The 18150-nt window shown below is 47.5% G+C and overlaps 2 protein-coding genes across 2 annotated transcripts; one reads left to right on the forward strand and one right to left on the reverse strand.

Annotated features, from left to right (window-relative positions):
• Window positions 1-1709: 1709 nt before the first annotated feature.
• On the forward strand, window positions 1710-14103 carry ap1g2 (adaptor related protein complex 1 subunit gamma 2). Its single transcript, XM_020462685.2, has 22 exons — window positions 1710-1919; window positions 2455-2660; window positions 2753-2877; window positions 5918-6059; window positions 6303-6399; window positions 6626-6702; window positions 6914-7009; window positions 8306-8386; window positions 8796-8894; window positions 9095-9150; window positions 9868-9981; window positions 10116-10256; window positions 10555-10609; window positions 10849-10971; window positions 11114-11203; window positions 11325-11452; window positions 11644-11748; window positions 11936-12080; window positions 12228-12372; window positions 12592-12746; window positions 12919-13017; window positions 13091-14103. The coding sequence occupies exons 2-22, from the start codon at window positions 2460-2462 to the stop codon at window positions 13187-13189; spliced, it is 2373 nt and encodes a 790-aa protein (XP_020318274.1). The 5' UTR covers window positions 1710-1919; window positions 2455-2459; the 3' UTR covers window positions 13190-14103.
• Window positions 14104-14223: 120 nt separating this feature from the next.
• Window positions 14224-17867, reverse strand: LOC109871719 (NEDD8-like). The gene is made up of 4 exons (XM_020462686.2): window positions 17694-17867; window positions 17347-17394; window positions 17119-17201; window positions 14224-14490 (listed from the first exon to the last, which is right to left on the reverse strand). Exons 1-4 carry the CDS (start codon window positions 17709-17711, stop codon window positions 14373-14375), a joined length of 267 nt encoding a protein of 88 aa, XP_020318275.1. The 5' UTR covers window positions 17712-17867; the 3' UTR covers window positions 14224-14372.
• Window positions 17868-18150: the final 283 nt, after the last annotated feature.

Here is an 18150-nt window from a genome sequence, read left to right on the forward strand (position 1 = left end):
CATAAAACCTCACATAATTGTGCCCCAAAACAATTACAATTTCTCTCAACCAGTGGCATATGGGCTTTTTAGGTGAGCACTGATGCCGCCCTGTGATAAGCAGTGCCCACTTGGTCAAAGGCAGATGAGCAAAATAATTTGCTTGTCCATTCCCAGTGCTCCTCTCCAGGGTGATGTTGGAGAGTCCCAAAAATAAGCTATCAAAAAGCATGTTGCAGATATAGCCAGGGTAAAACATTCACAATAGTTATAGCAAAATGTCAAGAACTTCAGGCCATTACATCACTTTTTATCATTACTGCATGTCAGAGTCATGAAACATGAGCGAATGGACTTGAAAATGGGTGGTATAGACTACTCTCAAATGCGATGTGGTTCTACGAGAACAGTCCAATTTTGCCAAGGCAGAGATGAATGGCCGACACTGAAATGCGCCAGTGGATTGCATAAATTCTGACCTGAAACATCAGCCAAATTTAGCATTTTGTGCAACAGATGTCTTTTTCCATTCACCTCATATGTTGCGAGTGGATGGATGTCCGACTAGGCCCACATGGATCCTATTGAATTAATAGGGATTGTGTATGTAAATGTTGGTACATGCGCTTGGTTCCGTACTGGGAAGAAATGAATTATACATTCCCCACTGGATACACCATATGGTAGAAAGAGTATGTGGCCTTTTTGTAGCCTACAGGCTGGAGATAAAATGTATGACAATAATGACACTTTTTTACATCGTGCATGTTTCTCCGATCAAATAGCCTAACTTAAATGGCGCCCAATCAAAAAAAAATGTGCTGACATGTTAGCAAACAACGTATCCTAAAGAGGCTGGTCCCAACTGCTGTCCAGGAGTTTCACCCTGTGGGGTAAATTGTCATGATCAGTGGGTTCAAGTTTGTATCTGTCCATTTTTTTATGAGCTGATCATGGTCAAAAGGAAAAATCTTCTGATTTCTCACTGTGTACACATTGCAAATAGGTTCAGGATAACTCCTGATAAAGTTGGGTAGCTGATATGCAGAGCTTAAATAGCCAAATTGAATAGTCACAGGAATCAGGACTAATAGAGCCAACCGCTTGTTTTTCAGGCGACACTGTAGGCTACACCTCAGTAAGCATGGCCCGACCCTGTCCAGACTTGTCTTGATTTCCACATCCACAGATGTTTTTTGTTGTTGTCCCGTCCGAACCAATCATAGAAGGCATTTCCTCTGTCTTGCCTAGGGCTGCAGAACAGTCAGGACAGGCCCTAGATAATCAGCACCACTTTCATGTTATCACACTATGCAATATATGATGTGTCACCACTGTTTTGAAACAACATGATGTAATAGAGCTCTTGGCCCACACCACATAAATGTGTTTATTGAATATTCTGACATGTCTGCAGTGGCAGGGAAGCAGACGGAAAAAGTCCGTGCTTGCACACTTTTAAACTTAAAAAAAAATCACAAAATCATCTCACTGCTCTTGCACACACTGAAATATATATACACACGGCACGCACATTTTATGTATGAAAATAATTGTAAAGGAGACCATTTACCTTAATTGTAATTATTCCGGTGATCACTTCTCTATCTGACCATGCACCATCAGTAACTGCACCCCCACCTCATCCATCTTCCACCTGTTGTCAAGGACACCGACCTCCACGTAGATCGCCTACAGTTTTCCTAAGGGGCGGAGTTCAAGTCTAGTCAGAGATCAGATGGCGGAAGTGATGCTGCCATTATGGTTTTCACATGAAGCTTGGGGACCGTACAGTAGGCGTCCATCCAAGATAGCCGCCGAGTAGTTTTAGTTGCCCATTCATTTCTGAGGGAAGAGTTTAATTAATGTTGACAACATCGTTGTTAATTGAGGCCAGACACTGCTTGGTATTTTTCTAGGGGCGTTTTCACTTTCTGAAGGTAAGCGACTAGCATCGAGCTCTCATGTAATCCGAGGTTATCGAGCATTAATTGGCTAAATAAATGCATAGTTGACATCGCTTTGGTAGGGTTTACCCTAAACATGTTGTAAAAGTAGATCGCCTAATGAACTGCATTTCTAGGCAATTGCTGCGGTGTGTTGTGGCTAGCAATGCTAGGTGAATTCATTCGATACATTGTATCAAGATAATATTGACGTCACGGCTGCCTGTATCTTATAAGGTTTATGGTTGTACATGGTTGTTTCGTGTTTCACTTTTCATTGTAATTTATTAACAGCCCCTGCACTTCAGGAGTATTATCTCTCTATTCAAATGACTGTACAGTAAATGTTAATGCTTTTACAGGTGCTCATGAATAACTTATTCGTTATTTTACCTGCTTTGTTGTCCTACGTTGCAGTCAATGCATTTTCTTATTCAGGTTAGTATGTGTGGGTCTTTTTGTATGTCTGTTGAACATCTTTAATTCTGCAACCTCCCTCTTTCTGTCCCACACAAACACATACACACAGGAGCCATGTCTCCGTCTGTGCGCCTGCAGGAGATGATCAGGGTGATCAGAGGAGCCCGTACACAGGGAGAGGAGCGTGGTGTGATCCAGAGGGAGTGTGCTGCAATCCGGGCGCAGTTCAGACAGGCTGACAATGGGACGCGCTCTCACAATCTGGCAAAGCTGCTGTATGTGCACATGCTGGGTTACCCCGCCCACTTCGGTCAGGTAATGAAAAGTGTCTCTTAAGATGTTTGTAGTGTAGGTATATTTACTATATTTGTATCCCAACAACTCCCCAACTCCCTCTCTGATCTCAGATGGAGTGTGTGCGTCTGATTGCCAGCCCTCGGTACAATGAGAAGCGTGTTGGGTACCTGGGTGCCATGATGCTTCTAGATGAGAAGCAGGATGCTAGCCTTCTCATCACTAACTCCATCAAGAAGTAAGGACAGTTTTATCAGCAATTTTACCATGAAATTGGAAGTATGAAAATTTGAAGTGATTAATGCATTGTTTGGAAAGAGCTAGCAAGAAAGTCATTTCACTGTACTTATGAACGTGAAAACAAATCTTGAAACTTGTATAAGACAGACAGACGTAACTACGACAATCAGAGAGACATGACTCTGAAAAAGTCAGACGGAACGAACGCTGAGACGGGCGGACGGAACGAACGCTGAGACGGGCGGACGGAACGAACGCTGAGACGGGCGGACGGAACGAACGCTGAGACGGGCGGACGGAACGAACGCTGAGACGGGCGGACGGAACGAACGCTGAGACGGGCGGACGGAACGAACGGGCGGACGGAAAGAACGTTGAGACGGGCGGACGGAACGAACGTTGAGACGGGCGGACGGAACGAACGGGCGGACGGAACGAACGTTGAGACGGGCGGACGGAACGAACGTTGAGACGGGCGGACGGAACGAACGTTGAGACGGGCGGACGGAACGAACGTTGAGACGGGCGGACGGAACGAACGCCGGGATGGTCGGGCGGAAGGAACGAACGCCGGGATGGTCGGGCGGACGGAACGAACGCCGGGATGGTCGGGCGGACGGAACGAACGCCGGGATGGTCGGGCGGACGAAACGAACGCCGGGATGGTCGGGCGGACGGAACGAACGCCGGGATGGTCGGGCGGACGGAACGAACGCCGGGATGGTCGGGCGGACGGAACGAACGCCGGGATGGTCGGGCGGACGGAACGAACGCCGGGATGGTCGGGCGGACGGAACGAACGCCGGGATGGTCGGGCGGACGGAACGAACGCCGGGATGGTCGGGCGGACGGAACGAACGCCGGGATGGTCGGGCGGACGGAACGAACGCCGGGATGGTCGGGCGGACGGAACGAACGCCGGGATGGTCGGGCGGACGGAACGAACGTCGAGACGGGCGGACGGAACGAACGTCGAGACGGGCGGACGGAACGAACGTCGAGACGGGCGGACGGAACGAACGTCGAGACGGGCGGACGGAACGAACGTCGAGACGGGCGGACGGAACGAACGCCGAGACGGGCGGACGGAACGAACGCCGGGACGGGCGGACGGAACGAACGCCGGGACGGGCGGGCGGACGGAACGAACGTTGAGACGGGCGGACGGAACGAACGTTGAGACGGGCGGACGGAACGAACGTTGAGACGGGCGGACGGAACGAACGTTGAGACGAGCGGACGGAACGAACGTTGAGACGAGCGGACGGAACGAACGTTGAGACGGGCGGACGGAACGAATGCCGGGGCAGGCGGGCGGACGGAACGAACGTTGAGACGGGCAGACGGAACGAACGCCGGGACGGGCGGGCGGACGGAACGAACGCCGGGGCGGGCGGACGGAACGAACGTTGAGACGGGCAGACGCTGGGCCGCTGGGACGTTCGTTCAGACGGAACGGGCCGTGACGGGCAGGCGGACAGAACGAACGCTGGGCCGTGACGGGCAGGCGGACGGAACGAACGCTGGGGGGACGGAACGAACGCTGGGGCGGGCGGACGGAACGAACGCTGGGGCGGGCGGACGGAACGAACGCTGGGGGGACGGAACGAACGGTCGGGCGGGCGGACAGAACGAACGCTGGGGCGGGCGGAACGAACGCTGGGATGGACGGACGGACGGAACGCTGGGACGGTCGGCGGACTGACGGAACGAACGCTGGGACGGGCGGGCGGACGGAACGAACGCTGGGACGGGCGGGCGGACGGAACGAACGCTGGGGCGGGCGGACGGAACGAACGCTGGGACGGGCGGACGGAACGAACGCTGGGACGGTCGGACAGACGGAACGAACGCTGGGATGGACGGAACGCTGAGTCGGACGGAACGAACGCTGAGTCGGACGGACGGAACGCTGAGTCGGACGGACGGAACGCTGAGTCGGACGGACGGAGCACTGACAGAGACGGACAGATGGACGGAACGCTGAGACAGACGGACGGAACGCTGAGACAGACGGCCGGAACGCTAACATAGTCAGACAGACGGACAGAACGCTGACACAGTCACAGATGGACGGAACGCTTGCTTAGACAGACGGACGGAACGCTGACATAGTCAGACAGATGGGCGGAACGCTGACAGTCACAGACGGACGGAACGCTGACACGGTCAGACAGACGGACGGAACGCTGACACGGTCAGACAGACGGACGGAACGCTGACACGGTCAGACAGACGGACGGAACGCTGACACGGTCAGACAGACGGACGGAACGCTGACACGGTCAGACAGACGGACGGAACGCTGACACGGTCAGACAGACGGACGGAACGCTGACACGGTCAGACAGACGGACGGAACGCTGACACGGTCAGACAGACGGACGGAACGCTGACACGGTCAGACAGACAGACGGACGGAACGCTGACACGGTCAGACAGACGGACGGACGGAACGCTGACACGGTCAGACGGACGAAACGCTGACACGGTCAGACAGACAGACGGACGGAACGCTGACACGGTCAGACAGACGGACGGAGCGCTGAGACGGTCGGAAGGACGGAGCGCTGAGACGGGATAGACGGACGGAATGCTGAGACGGTCAGACAGATGGACGGAACACTGACACGGTCAGACGGAAGGAACGCTAACACAGTCAGACAGACGGACGGAGCGCTGAGACGGTCGGAAGGACGGAGCGCTGAGACGGGATAGACGGACGGAATGCTGAGACGGTCAGCCGGACGGACGGAGCGCTGAGACGGTCAGCCGGACTGACGGACGGAATGCTGAGACAGACGGACGGAACACTGAGACAGTCGGACGGAACGCTAACATAGTCAGACAGACGGACGGAATGCTGACACAGACGGACGAAACGCTGAGACAGTCAGACAGCATTCTCATACAGTTCCATGATCATGTCTAGTCTGTGTATGATCAATGTTGCCATACATAAACATTGAACTAGTGGTCTAGTAACCTCTACCTGAGCACAAAGCAATTGATGAATTCTCATTAAACCCCCATCTCAGTGACCTGTCCCACAGCAGTCAGTATGTCCAGTCTCTGGCTCTGTGTACTTTGGGCTGTATGGGCTCAGCTGAGATGTGTCGAGACCTGGCCCCAGAGATCGACCGCCTCCTCAGAGCCTCTAACTCCTACATCAAAAAGAAGGTGAGCAGTCTCTGTAGACACACACACACACAATGCCACTCCTTTCATCACGCCTTCATGGCTGACCTTGGTAATGCAGAAACCCAAACCAATCCATCTTGAGCACTACTGTAAAACACTGCATTGCAACAGACTAAGGGAAACCGTCATGCAGACTGAACTGAGGGTGAGACGTAAAGTGATGCGCTGACATTGAAGGTTATCTTTGTTACGAAGCTGATTGCGATGACACTGACATTTCAGGCCGCTCTTTGTGCGGTGCACATTGTGAGGAAAGTACCAGAACTAGGAGAGCTGTTTACCCCTGCATCTCGATCCCTGCTCTCTGAAAAGAACCACGGTGAGTCTGTCGTCATTTGTTTAGCTCTTCTTATATTACCGGCTGTTCACTGTCTGCTCCTTTCTGTCAATCTTCAATCTGTGCCTAACTGTTTCACAGTCTGTTACGTTTGAGTACAGTATGTAGTCTTGTATTTTGACAGATTAGCCATTACTATGTATGTTTTTAGCTTAGTAAACAGTGTCCGTGTGGCAATTATTCCCCTCGTGGTTTGGTCTGATTGCAGGGGTGTTACATGGAGCTGTGGTTCTGATCACTGAGCTGTGTGAGCGCAACCCAGAAACACTAGAGCAGTTTCGCAAGGTAAAATGCACATACACACACTCACACAGCTCATCTCACCCCATTCCAGTACATCCACTCAACTTGAGACATTACATTTCAGCCCCTTGAAAAGTATAGATTTGGTTATACGCTGTAACAAATGCCAAATCGATACTTGTGAAAAATGGTACACGGTTGCACATTCTCCCACATCTGTGATTTTGACTCCGTGTGTGTGTGTTTGGACTAGGCGGTGCCGGAGCTGGTCCAGATAATGAAAGGCCTGGTGATGTCTGGTTACTCTCCAGAACACAACGTGGCTGGTATCAGTGACCCATTCCTACAGGTCAGTGATTTAAATAATTTATTTTACCAGGTGAATTGGAGTCACTTTTGTGACTGAACATACATACACTACATGACCAAATGTATGTGGACACCTGCTCTTCAAACATCTCGTTCCAAAATCATGGGGATTAATATGGAGTTGGTCCGCTCTTTGCTGCTATAACAGCCTCCACTCTTCTAGGAAGGCTTTCCACTAGATGTTGGAACATTGCTGCTGGGACTTGCTTCCATTCAGCCATGAGCATTAGTGAGGTCAGTAACTGATGTTGGTCGATTAGGCCTGGCTCGCAGTCGGCTTTCCAATTCATCCCAAAGGTGTTCGATGGGGTTGAGGTCAGGGCTCTGTGCAGGCCAGTCAAGTTCTTCCACAGACGATCTCGACAAACCATTTTTGGATGGACCTTGCTTTGTGCACAGGGACATTGTCATGTTGTTACAGGAAAGGGCCTTCCCCAAACTGTTGCCACAAATTTGGAAGCACAGAATTGTCTAGAATGTCATTTTATGCTGTAGTGGTATTATTTCTCTTCACTGGAACTAAGGGGCCGAGTCTGAACTATGAAAAACTTCCCCAGACCATTATTCCTCATCCACCAAACTTTACAGTTAGCACCATGTATTTGGGCAGGTAGATTTCTCCTGGCATCCACCAAACCCAGATTCGTCCATCGCACTGCCAGATGGTGAAGTGTGATTCATCACTCCCGAGAACGTGTTTCCACTGCTTTCCACTGCTCCAGAGTTACACCACTCCAGCCGACACTTGGCATTGCTGCGCATGGTGCTCTTAGGATTGTTTGTGGCTGCTCGGCCATGGAAACCCATTTCATGAAGATCCCGACAAACAGTTATTGTGCTGACATAGTTTCCAGAGGCAGTTTGGGACTCGGTAGGGAGTGTTGCAACCGAGGACAGATGGGTTTTACACGCTAGGCACTTCAGCACTCGGCGGTCATGTTCTGTGAGCTTGTGTGACCTACCACTTTGCGGCTGAGCTGTTGTTGCTCCTATATGTTTCCACTTCACAATAACAGCACTTGACCTGGGCAGACATTTGACAAACTGACTTGTTGGAAAGGTGGCATCCTATGACGCTGCCACGTTGAAAGTCACTGAGCTCTTCAGCGAGGCCATTCTACTGCCAATGTTTGTCTATTGGAGATTGCATGGCTGTGTGCTAGATTTTATTCACCTGTCAGCAACGGCTGAAATAGCCGAATCCACTATTTGAAGTGGTGCCCACATACTTTTACGTATATATAGTGTATTTCTCTTTCTGTCTATCCATCACTAGGTGCGCATTCTTCGGTTGCTGAGGATCCTGGGTCGTAATAACGAAACAGCTAGTGATGCCGTGAATGACCTGCTGGCCCAGGTACAGTAATGAAACCACACACAAGGATTCACACGGCAGGATTTTCACCAGTAAATAGTCTTGCAGGGTTGTTGTTGTTGAAATGATTCTATTTAAGCAATAAAGGCCCGAGGTGGTGTGGTATATCGCCAATATACCACGGCTAAGGGCTGCTCTTATGTACGACGCAACGCGGAGTGCCTAGACACAGCCCTCAGCCGTGGTATATTGGCCATATACCACAAACCCCAGAGGTGCCTTATTGCTATTATAAACTGGTCGCTAATGTAATTAGAGCAGTAAAAATAGACATGTTTTGTCATACCTGTGGTATACAATCTGATATAGCACCGTCTGTCAGTCAATCAGCATTCAGAGCTCAAACCTCCCAGTTTATGATTCAATATTTATATACTGCTTCTTTATACAGGTGGCCACGAACACAGACAGCAGTAAGACCGCAGGCAGTGCTGTGTTGTATGAAACAGTTCTCACTGTCATGGACATCAAATCGGAAAGTGGCTTGAGGGTAAGTGCCGCGTGTGATACCATCATCAAGTCAGTTGTTGTTTGTATGTGTTCACATCTTTTTGAATGTGCTACAGGTGGTAGAGGCCAATGTATCTAACATGGATGTACATCAGAGGCCGTATGTCTAGGTTGTGTTTTGTTGTCTGTGTGTGTGTGTGTGTGTGTGTGTGTGTGTGTGTGTGTGTGTGTGTGTGACAGGTCCTAGCTGTGAACATCCTGGGGCGATTTCTTCTGAACAACGATAGGAACATCCGGTTAGTGCCCCCCTCCTTCCCTCTGTCTCTCCCTTTTATCTCATCTGGTCCTGATTTGGTCCTTCTTCATGGTTTCTAACCCATTGCTTAGAAGCTTATTGTTGCTCGAGGCAGACAAACCTGTGCGTTCTAACGAATCTAAATACAGTCAGTAATGTCTATTCCTGTGATTGTTGAGCTAGAGGCCTGACAGTGACAGACAGGGTTGTGGGGCTGTCTGTACCCTGTGTGGGCTAACGATCACATATAAGTTTCCTTTTTTTTATCAGTCTGTTCCTGTTGGGATTGTTCCCGTAGGGGCCTGTCTGGCCCAGCAGGTTATTCTGGTCTTGGTCCCAGGCTTAAAGCGCGTCCTCCCTGTGGCTGGTGGAACGCTGCTAGACTGGCTCAGAGCAGATGTGACCATTCTCTCCGCATGCAGAGGGATCGCAGATCGCTACACCCGATATACATTTCAAAGACCTTAAGCTTAAGAGGAGAGCGGTCAGGCTCCCCATCCGGGAAGGCAGCACACAGCTAAAAATGTTTGCCTTAAGATGCGTGATTGAGGGAGACCTTGGAAATGATAGTTGCAGAAGGAAAGTTTGTTCCGTGAAATGTGTCCATGCACCAGTTGTGTTGATAAACTATCACAGCCCTTCTACACATCCAGAAACACACACAAATGTAACGCGTTTTTCTCTTTCTATGTCCAAAACCTTTTTTGTTTGTGCACAGGTACATCTCAATGACTTCCCTACAGAAGATTGTTCAGACGGACCACAATGCAGTACAGCGTCACAGAGGGACCATAGTGGACTGCCTGAAGGACCAGGATGCCTCTGTCAAACGGTACTGTGTTGATTTCTGAGCGTGCACTGCCAGTTAGCCACGTGTCACCTATTTATGAGCGACAATGGCCGGTGGCATATGACTGTAGAGAGTAACAGTATCTAGTTACCATCTTCTTTATGTTTATCCCTCAGCCGGGCACTGGAGCTTTCTCTGGCCCTGGTGTCAGCCGTCAACATCCGCTCTCTGATGAAAGAGCTGCTCCTCTTCCTCTCCAGCTGTCCCCCAGAGCTCAGAGCACACACCACCTCAGGCATCTTCAACGCTGCAGAGAGGTACTGGGCTGGCCCCGTCATCTGTCTAGGGGGCTTTTAAATGTCTCTGCGTATCTGGGTGTCTCATTTTGCATCTCTGTCTATGTGAATGTTTCCCTGTCCCTGTGTCAGGTTGTGGTACTGTGTTTCTGTCTTGCTCTCTGTGTCTGTATGTGTCTCACTGCCATCGGGCTGTTCTACCACTGAACACACACAGGCCTAGCCAGTAGCCTGCCCTCGCTGCGTGTCACTGTCTGTGTTTGTGTCTGAGCCGCAGCACTGAACACCACTGAGTCTCTTGTCTTCGTGTCTCTGTCAGGTATGCTCCCTCTCAGCGCTGGCACATTGACACCATCCTGCATGTCCTCACCACGGTAAATACTGACACTCTACTGCACCACAATCACCTGGTGACTGCACAACTGGTTTTAACTAACGTACGACTTGTGTTAACTATGACCAGCTATTGTAAATAACCCCAAGATGTATCCTACTTATATGACCCCGCTGTACTTCAAGCTGTCTGGGTGGCCACGCACACATTGCCACTTTTTGCCCTGTCTGGACTAGTCGAGACCTTTCCTGTGTTTGACAGTAGTACCATCTCGTTTAGGCAGGGGGCGACGTGAGGGACGAGACGGTTCCCAACCTGATCCAGCTCATCACCACAGCGACAGAACTCCACTGCTACACGGTCCACAAGCTGTACAGAGCCCTGATTGCAGACATCTCAGTGGTATGGCTTTAGTGTGAATGTGTTTGTGTGCCACGCTCTGTCGAAATGGGATTTGTGTTAGCAGTCCGGAAGACCTCAATGCCCTGGTTCACCTCTATTCTCAGCTGTGGAACTGTGCAACATTGTTGGTTTGTGTGTGCAGCAATCCCTGGTACAGGTGGCATGCTGGTGTATTGGGGAGTATGGAGACCTGCTTCTGAGAGGCGAGTGTGAGGAGACAGAACCTGTTCAGGTACATGAGGGAGGATGCTGTGGTCGTTTTAACACCGGCATGGTTAATACCCATTGACGATACAATATTAACTGTCATAAAACCGAGACGGTTCTTGTTGTGTCCTCTGTCTTGCCATTAGGTGGCAGAGGATGACGTCCTGGACGCCTTGGAAACGGTTCTACAGTCGCATATGTCGTCGCCGGCAACCAGGGGCTTCGCTCTCACAGCGACAATGAAACTCAGCACACGCATAACACACAACGTGGAGTAAGCATCATTATCTCGCACCCCTCAGAACACAGCTTCAACCGCTAGACAGCAGCCACTGAAAACTGCGTATGTCAGTTTTGCCCACTGAGTGGGGGTCTTGGGACTTGTGACTCTCATTGCTGATGTAGAGAATACTAAAATAGCTCTTGTTTGCTGCTGCTTTTCCTCTCCTCGGCCCTGTCCGGCAGTCGCATTAGGAGCATCGTCAGCATCTACGGCAGCTGCATCGACGTGGAACTCCAGCAGAGGGCAGTGGAATACAACGCTCTGTTTAAGAAATACGACCATATGAGGTAGTCCATATGCATATGCATACAGTGTATTGTCAGTGATAGCCAATGATGTATACATATATTGTTATATCTATGAATACAATGCTGAGGGGAAATGGCAGCCCCTCGGTGATTCAATTATGGTCTTCGTCATGGTAGCCACTTTTACTTTGCCCATTACACTGCTAAGAGAGCTCTGTGTTCGCAGGGCTGCCGTTCTGGAGAGAATGCCAGTGATTGACAAGAGCTCACCGGGACATACCAATGGAGAATCAGCAGGGGGGTCTATCAAAGAGATGGAGCCAACCAAACGGACACAGGAAGTAGCATTACCCCAGGAACCTGCTAACCAGGTAAGGGATGAAAATGACTACAATAAACTTTGGTAGTTCAGCTATCTGGATATGAAGTATAGACTTGACGTATAGTGTCCTTTCTCAAGCTAAACCTCTCAAAAGTAACTAAATTTGGAAATATTTCCCTCATTTTCCCTTGTCAAGGTGTGTGATCTGTTGGACCTGCTAGGTGGTTCTGGGGAGCCTCCCCAACCCAGCCCCGCCCTGTCCACTACAGCGCTAGGCCCTGTTAGCAGCACGGCTGGGGGAGACTTACTGGACCTGCTGGGAGGCCTGGACGTCACACCTGGTGAGACACGGAGCTGCTGAGTGAGAGTGAACGAGAAACGGAGATGGGGCTTTTCAGAGAGATGGACAAAGCCATCAGAAATACATTATGAAGATGTACTTGAATGAACACATGCGAAAGATGCACCACATCTTCATAATGTATTTAGTGATGGTCTGTTTTGTGGTGCTGAATTTCATGGGCCCCCAGTGTGACCGATGTTTCTTTGTGTTTCCATAGTGCCACCTAGTGTTATAGTGTACGAGAAGAACGGCGTGACACTGAAACTACAGACTGACAGACAGACAGACACGGGCATGACCATTACCCTCACTGCCACCAACTCTACTGACAGGGAGATCACCAGCCTCACCCTGCAAGCAGCAGTACCCAAGGTCTGTCTGTCTGTCTTTGGGTCCGCTTGTCAGGCTACCTTACCTTATTTGGTATTCCAAACTTGTACGTTATGAGTAGGCCCCTCTAGACCATGTGACCAGACCAGGAAAAACCCTGGGCCCTAATTATAGGTTATTCATGACCTTTGTCTCTCACTCCCATCCACCTCAGAGTGTCCAGTTACAGATGAAGGCTCCGAGTGGTGACGTCATCCCCGCACACGGCTTAGGTCAGGTGACCCAGACTGTGCTCCTCAACAACCCCAACAAGGTGGGTCTTCGTTCAGTCAGTCCGTGGTTGCCACACTCACAATGAGCTAAACATTCACTTCCTTCCCAACTAGGTGAGTCTGAAAATGAGGGTGCGCGTGTGCTACACCAGCCAGGACTTTGTCTGCCAGGACACGGTGCAGATCGACTCATTTCCTAGCCCCGCCTGGTAATGACAGCTGAAATCAACCTGTCCATCAACACTGACATCAGACCATGGAAGGATCGACAACTGACCAGGCCCAGGAGTGGTCATCCATTATACCTGACAGCTGCCTGTCAATCAACTATTCTACAGTACAACCTGATGTTTTTTCCAAATGACTCTTCTTTATTTTTCTAAATGGCTGACCCTCAAGAACTGTGGAAAATGTCCCCCTACAGTTGGCAGGGATTTATGTAGATAAACTCTTGATACTGTCACCCTAAAAGCCATTGTCACCATTACCTTTTCAGCTTCTGATTGGACTACCGGTATTACATTTCCCGTAGCATAACCAACAGTATTAATGGCACTATCTTTAGTGTGTATTTGGTGTCACATCAACCAACAATAGTAATATGCAGCTGTCTGCCTGGCCCTGTGGGACTTGTCCAATCAGAAGATAAATCTATCCTGAGAACTGTGCAACCAAGACTGTCCCCCTGAAAGGCGTCTGTCGGGATAGTCATTTAAGAGAGTCCCTTGAAGTCTTGACCCGTGCAACCGCGACAACTTTTCTTTCACCCCAGGACTACTTACCTTACCTACCTGTTGTGGCTCACTGTTACAGTTCCCTCTCGTCAATCTGAGCCGTGTGATTAGCATCCACTAACACTACGCCTTATCCATACTTAACGGTACATGCCTTCCATTGGTGTACTCTCCTCCTCCCTACCTCTATTTACCAACTGCTCCTCTCTTCCCCTGTGCCTGTCACTCAGAACCCCTTTTGGAGCTGAGGTATTATCACCTATGTGTGTATATAGACTTTATTTTGAGGTGGGAGTTGCTGTTATATCTGTGAACGACGTGTAGTACCGGGAAAGAGAATTCAGTTTGTGTGCATTGCCTTTGACATTTGTAATTAAAGGTTATCAAATTGAATTGTGAATGCATTATGTTCAGAGTTCATAACTGCCTATATGGAAAGTTGTTTTTACACTTTACTGCTAAATTACACACTCGCGCAATAGCAGCCATGCATGTACTTCAAAAGGAAAACAGTACATTTCACCTTTTATTCACAAGCCCAAAAAAAACTCAGTGTCCCACTTGCTTAAATTCCAACAGTGGTTACAAAAACAGAGGAATTACAGCCGTCAACATTGCTGCTCTGTGTTGCAACATGGTGTGACGATGACAAACTCTGCCCACTAGGAGATGAGGTGTATGCTGGAACAGTGGCAGACTAGCCCCCCTCTTAGCGCCAGGACCAGATGCAGCACTGAGCCTCCCTGGATCTTGTAGTCCGCAGCTGTCTTCTCATCGTTCCTGAGAGGGACGGGATTAAGTCAGAGCAGATAAAACAAGTGTTGCATCCAAGATGTAATGCTGCCACTTGATTAACACTAGAACCACCCTAAACCAACAGTGTTTGATATTGTAAATAAAATAAATCCACCTCCCCATAGCTATGTCCTGCTCCTTCCCTGACATTTTCCTGTTGTATTTTACATTACTCATTTGTCCATAAAAAAAAAATCACAAACACACATTTCTTTTCACACGTATTCCCAACTTAACCTGCCTAGACAATGCTCTGTAAGACGTTGGTACCCAGCCAGGTGCTGATGCGTGTCACTCTCCTGACTAAATTAACAATGAATGGACAATAATTGTGCACTTTCACAACTGAATTTAAATTGACCGTGCTCCTTGCGGGGTATATCATTCTTTCACGTTTTACTTTGTAAAAAGAAGCTGTTACAGTACTGATTTATTTACTAGAACGGAAAACATGCTATGTGTTGCAGTAGGTCCTTGGATATTCAAGGATATGTTTGGCATTATTCTAAGTTGTTGAGCCAAGGGACTCAAACGATGCCAGCCCACTGAATGAATGGGCGATAATTGCACAGTCCTTCACAATGGAATTTAAAATAGGCCTAACTAAATGATAAGGAGGGTGAACAGGTTGATTTAATTTAGAACAACAGTGTAATGATGAGTTCGTGTTATGCCTATTTAATCAGCGTTGGCTCTCATGTTAATAATTTGCTGGTTGATACGGGACTGTTTTATTTACGATAACTATTATTAAAATCATATTTATTGTAAGGGCAACTAAAACATGCTACGTGTTGCATTAGGCCTTTAGAATAATGCAAAACACATCCTTGACTCTATCCAAGATGATCAGCGAGGGGAAAGAAAGAAACTATGCCAGTCAGCCTACGTAGCCGGCCCATCGAAACTACACCGAAACTAATTTCACACAGCCTAGAGACAAGATTAAATTGACAGTCTGAGTGACAATATTATCAGTTGTCGAATTGCACACGAAGAGACGGGCACATTTTGTAATTGACAGATGCAGGGAAAGAAGCATTACTTCATCACATGCAGGTAAAACGTTTGGATTGCTATATAGTATCAGAAAGATCATATTGTGCAGTTTCTATGACACTTACATTTGTCAAATAACTCAAAATTCAAGAGGTGCAGCTCTATTTCCAAATGTCACTTTTTAAAAGAATATCTGCTGCCCATGCACTCAGCACATGCCCACTCGGAGGCAGCATTTCTCTGGCTACTAAGACAAGATGAGTAACATAATAAACTTAAAATATGGTATTCTGTTTAAGTTTAAATACATTTTCTTATTTCCATTTTCTGTAGACCTGCCAAAACTAAATTATAAAAGGACTTATTTGTGATGGACTTGAACTAGTGTTTTTAGTTTTGACAAACTAATGAAAATGCTATTATGCTCTTTGAAATAATTGTTTAGTATTCTAATGTTAGCTAAGACTTTTATAAACACAACCAAATGATTATTCTTCAGATTGCATATATTAAATGCATTTATTAGACTGTTATAATGCTGATGGGTCATTGGCTGGAAGTGTCGAAAATTGGCTTTAGGCCTACGTTTTTCACGAGGACGTCGTAGAATAATTTAAAACATATCCACGACTAACAAATAACTATTGATGTTATATTTATACATGGATATTGAGGCTATGATTAAGAAGTTGGAGCTCTTCTCTGTCTGCATCAACAAGGACAACACACAGGTCTTTCCGTCATTGTATGATTTTTGTGTGTGCAAATGAACTCAAGCTTACAGACAATGTCAAATGTGATATAGCGAAGCACCGGAGTGAGTTGGGTGCCCAATTACGCAGGTACTTTCCCAAAACGGATGACACAAACAACTGGATTCGTTATCCATTTCATGCCCTGCCTCCAGTCCACTTACTGACATCTGAACAAGAGAGCCTCGTCGAAATTGCAACAAGCGGTTCTGTGGAAATGGAATATAATCAGAAGCCACTCCCAGATTTCTGGATTGGGCTGCGCTCAGAGTATCCTGCCTTGGCAATCACCCTGTTCAGACACTGATGCCCTTTGCAACCACGTACCTATGTCAGAGTGGATTCTCGGCCCTCACTAGCATGAAAACTAAATACAGGCACAGACTGTGTGTGGAAAATAATTTAAAACAGACTCTCTCCAATACAATCCAACATTGCAGAGTTATGTGCATCCTTTCAAGCACACCCTTCTCATTAACCTGTGGTGAGTTATTCACAATTTTCAATGAACAAATGGTTTTATATGTAAGATGGTTAAATAAAGAGCTAAGTTATTTATTATTATTATTTGTGCCATGGTCCTATAAGAGCTCTTTGTCACTTCCCACGAGCCGGGTTGTGACAAAAACTCACACTCATTCTTATATTTAATAAATGTATCGTATGGTGTGTGTGTGTGGCAGGCTTACAATGATGGCAAAAAAAACTAATTTGAGAGTGCGCTGACCCTGGTGCTAGAGGGGGTACGCAGCAGAGGTTGAATGTTTGAAGGGGTATGGGACTATCAAAAGTTTGGGAACAACTGCTCTACTTATAGGCAGAAAGGCCAGGCGCTTCTGGTGTTAAAGGGTTTATCACTTACATCTGTTTCCCACTGTAGATTAGTCTTTGTTGTTGAGGTGGAATCCCCTCTTTCTCCTCCACCCTTTCTTTAATTCTCTCCACCTTCATACGTACAAGAGAGGATATAAGCATTACTGGACATGACTCTCCAATGTATTACTGACATGAGCAACTTGATCCTTATATTACACATAGAAATAAAATGCATTAGATTAAAATCAACCTTCAGAGTAATGATGTTTCATACCTTGTCTGTGGGCTCAATGTCGATCTCTATTTCTTTGCCAGTGAGAGTCTGAAACAGAAAAAGTACGTTAACTATCTAACTAACGTTATGTTAGATAGCTAGCTAGTTAACTAACATGGCTGTTGTTACAGCATTGTAGCTATACGGGGATGACGGTTCAAAATCTGTAATGTCCACTATATAACTAGCGCTGTTCAGATCAATACATTTCCCAAATATATGTATAAATAACATGTAAATGACGTCTAATATTACAATCCAACTAACGTTAGCCCGACGATGGTGAAATACGACCATACAGTCTGTAAACTAGAGGGCATGGCCACAAATTAAATGGCTGGTCTTACCTTAACCTTGATCAGCATTTTGAATTTAAATACGTTTTGAATCAATTTAAGATGAAATATCTAATCCACAAGTATAGTGTTGTGGTATTGTTGTCAAACTGAGCAAACCTTCTGATTAAAATGTACTTCCTGTGTAAGTCACTGTTTTGTCCGTTGTCCATCTACCGTATTTTTGTGAGACATAGGTTCCGCTTTGCAAATAATTACTTTATGGGAAAATACTGTATGTGACCGTTATAAAGTTAACTTTAAAAAACGTTGTGCATGGGGGCATTGTCATGTTGTTACATGAAAGGGCCTTCCCCAAACTATTGCCACAAAGTTGGAAGCACAGAATTGTCTAGAATGTCATTGTATGCTGTAGCGTTAAAGATTTCCCTTCACTGGAACCAAGGGGCCTAGCCCAAACCATGAAAAACAGACCCAGAACATTATTCCTCCTCCACCAAACCTTACA

This window comes from Oncorhynchus kisutch, linkage group LG27, assembly GCF_002021735.2.
Source record: "Oncorhynchus kisutch isolate 150728-3 linkage group LG27, Okis_V2, whole genome shotgun sequence".
In the NCBI taxonomy this organism is placed as follows: domain Eukaryota; kingdom Metazoa; phylum Chordata; class Actinopteri; order Salmoniformes; family Salmonidae; genus Oncorhynchus; species Oncorhynchus kisutch.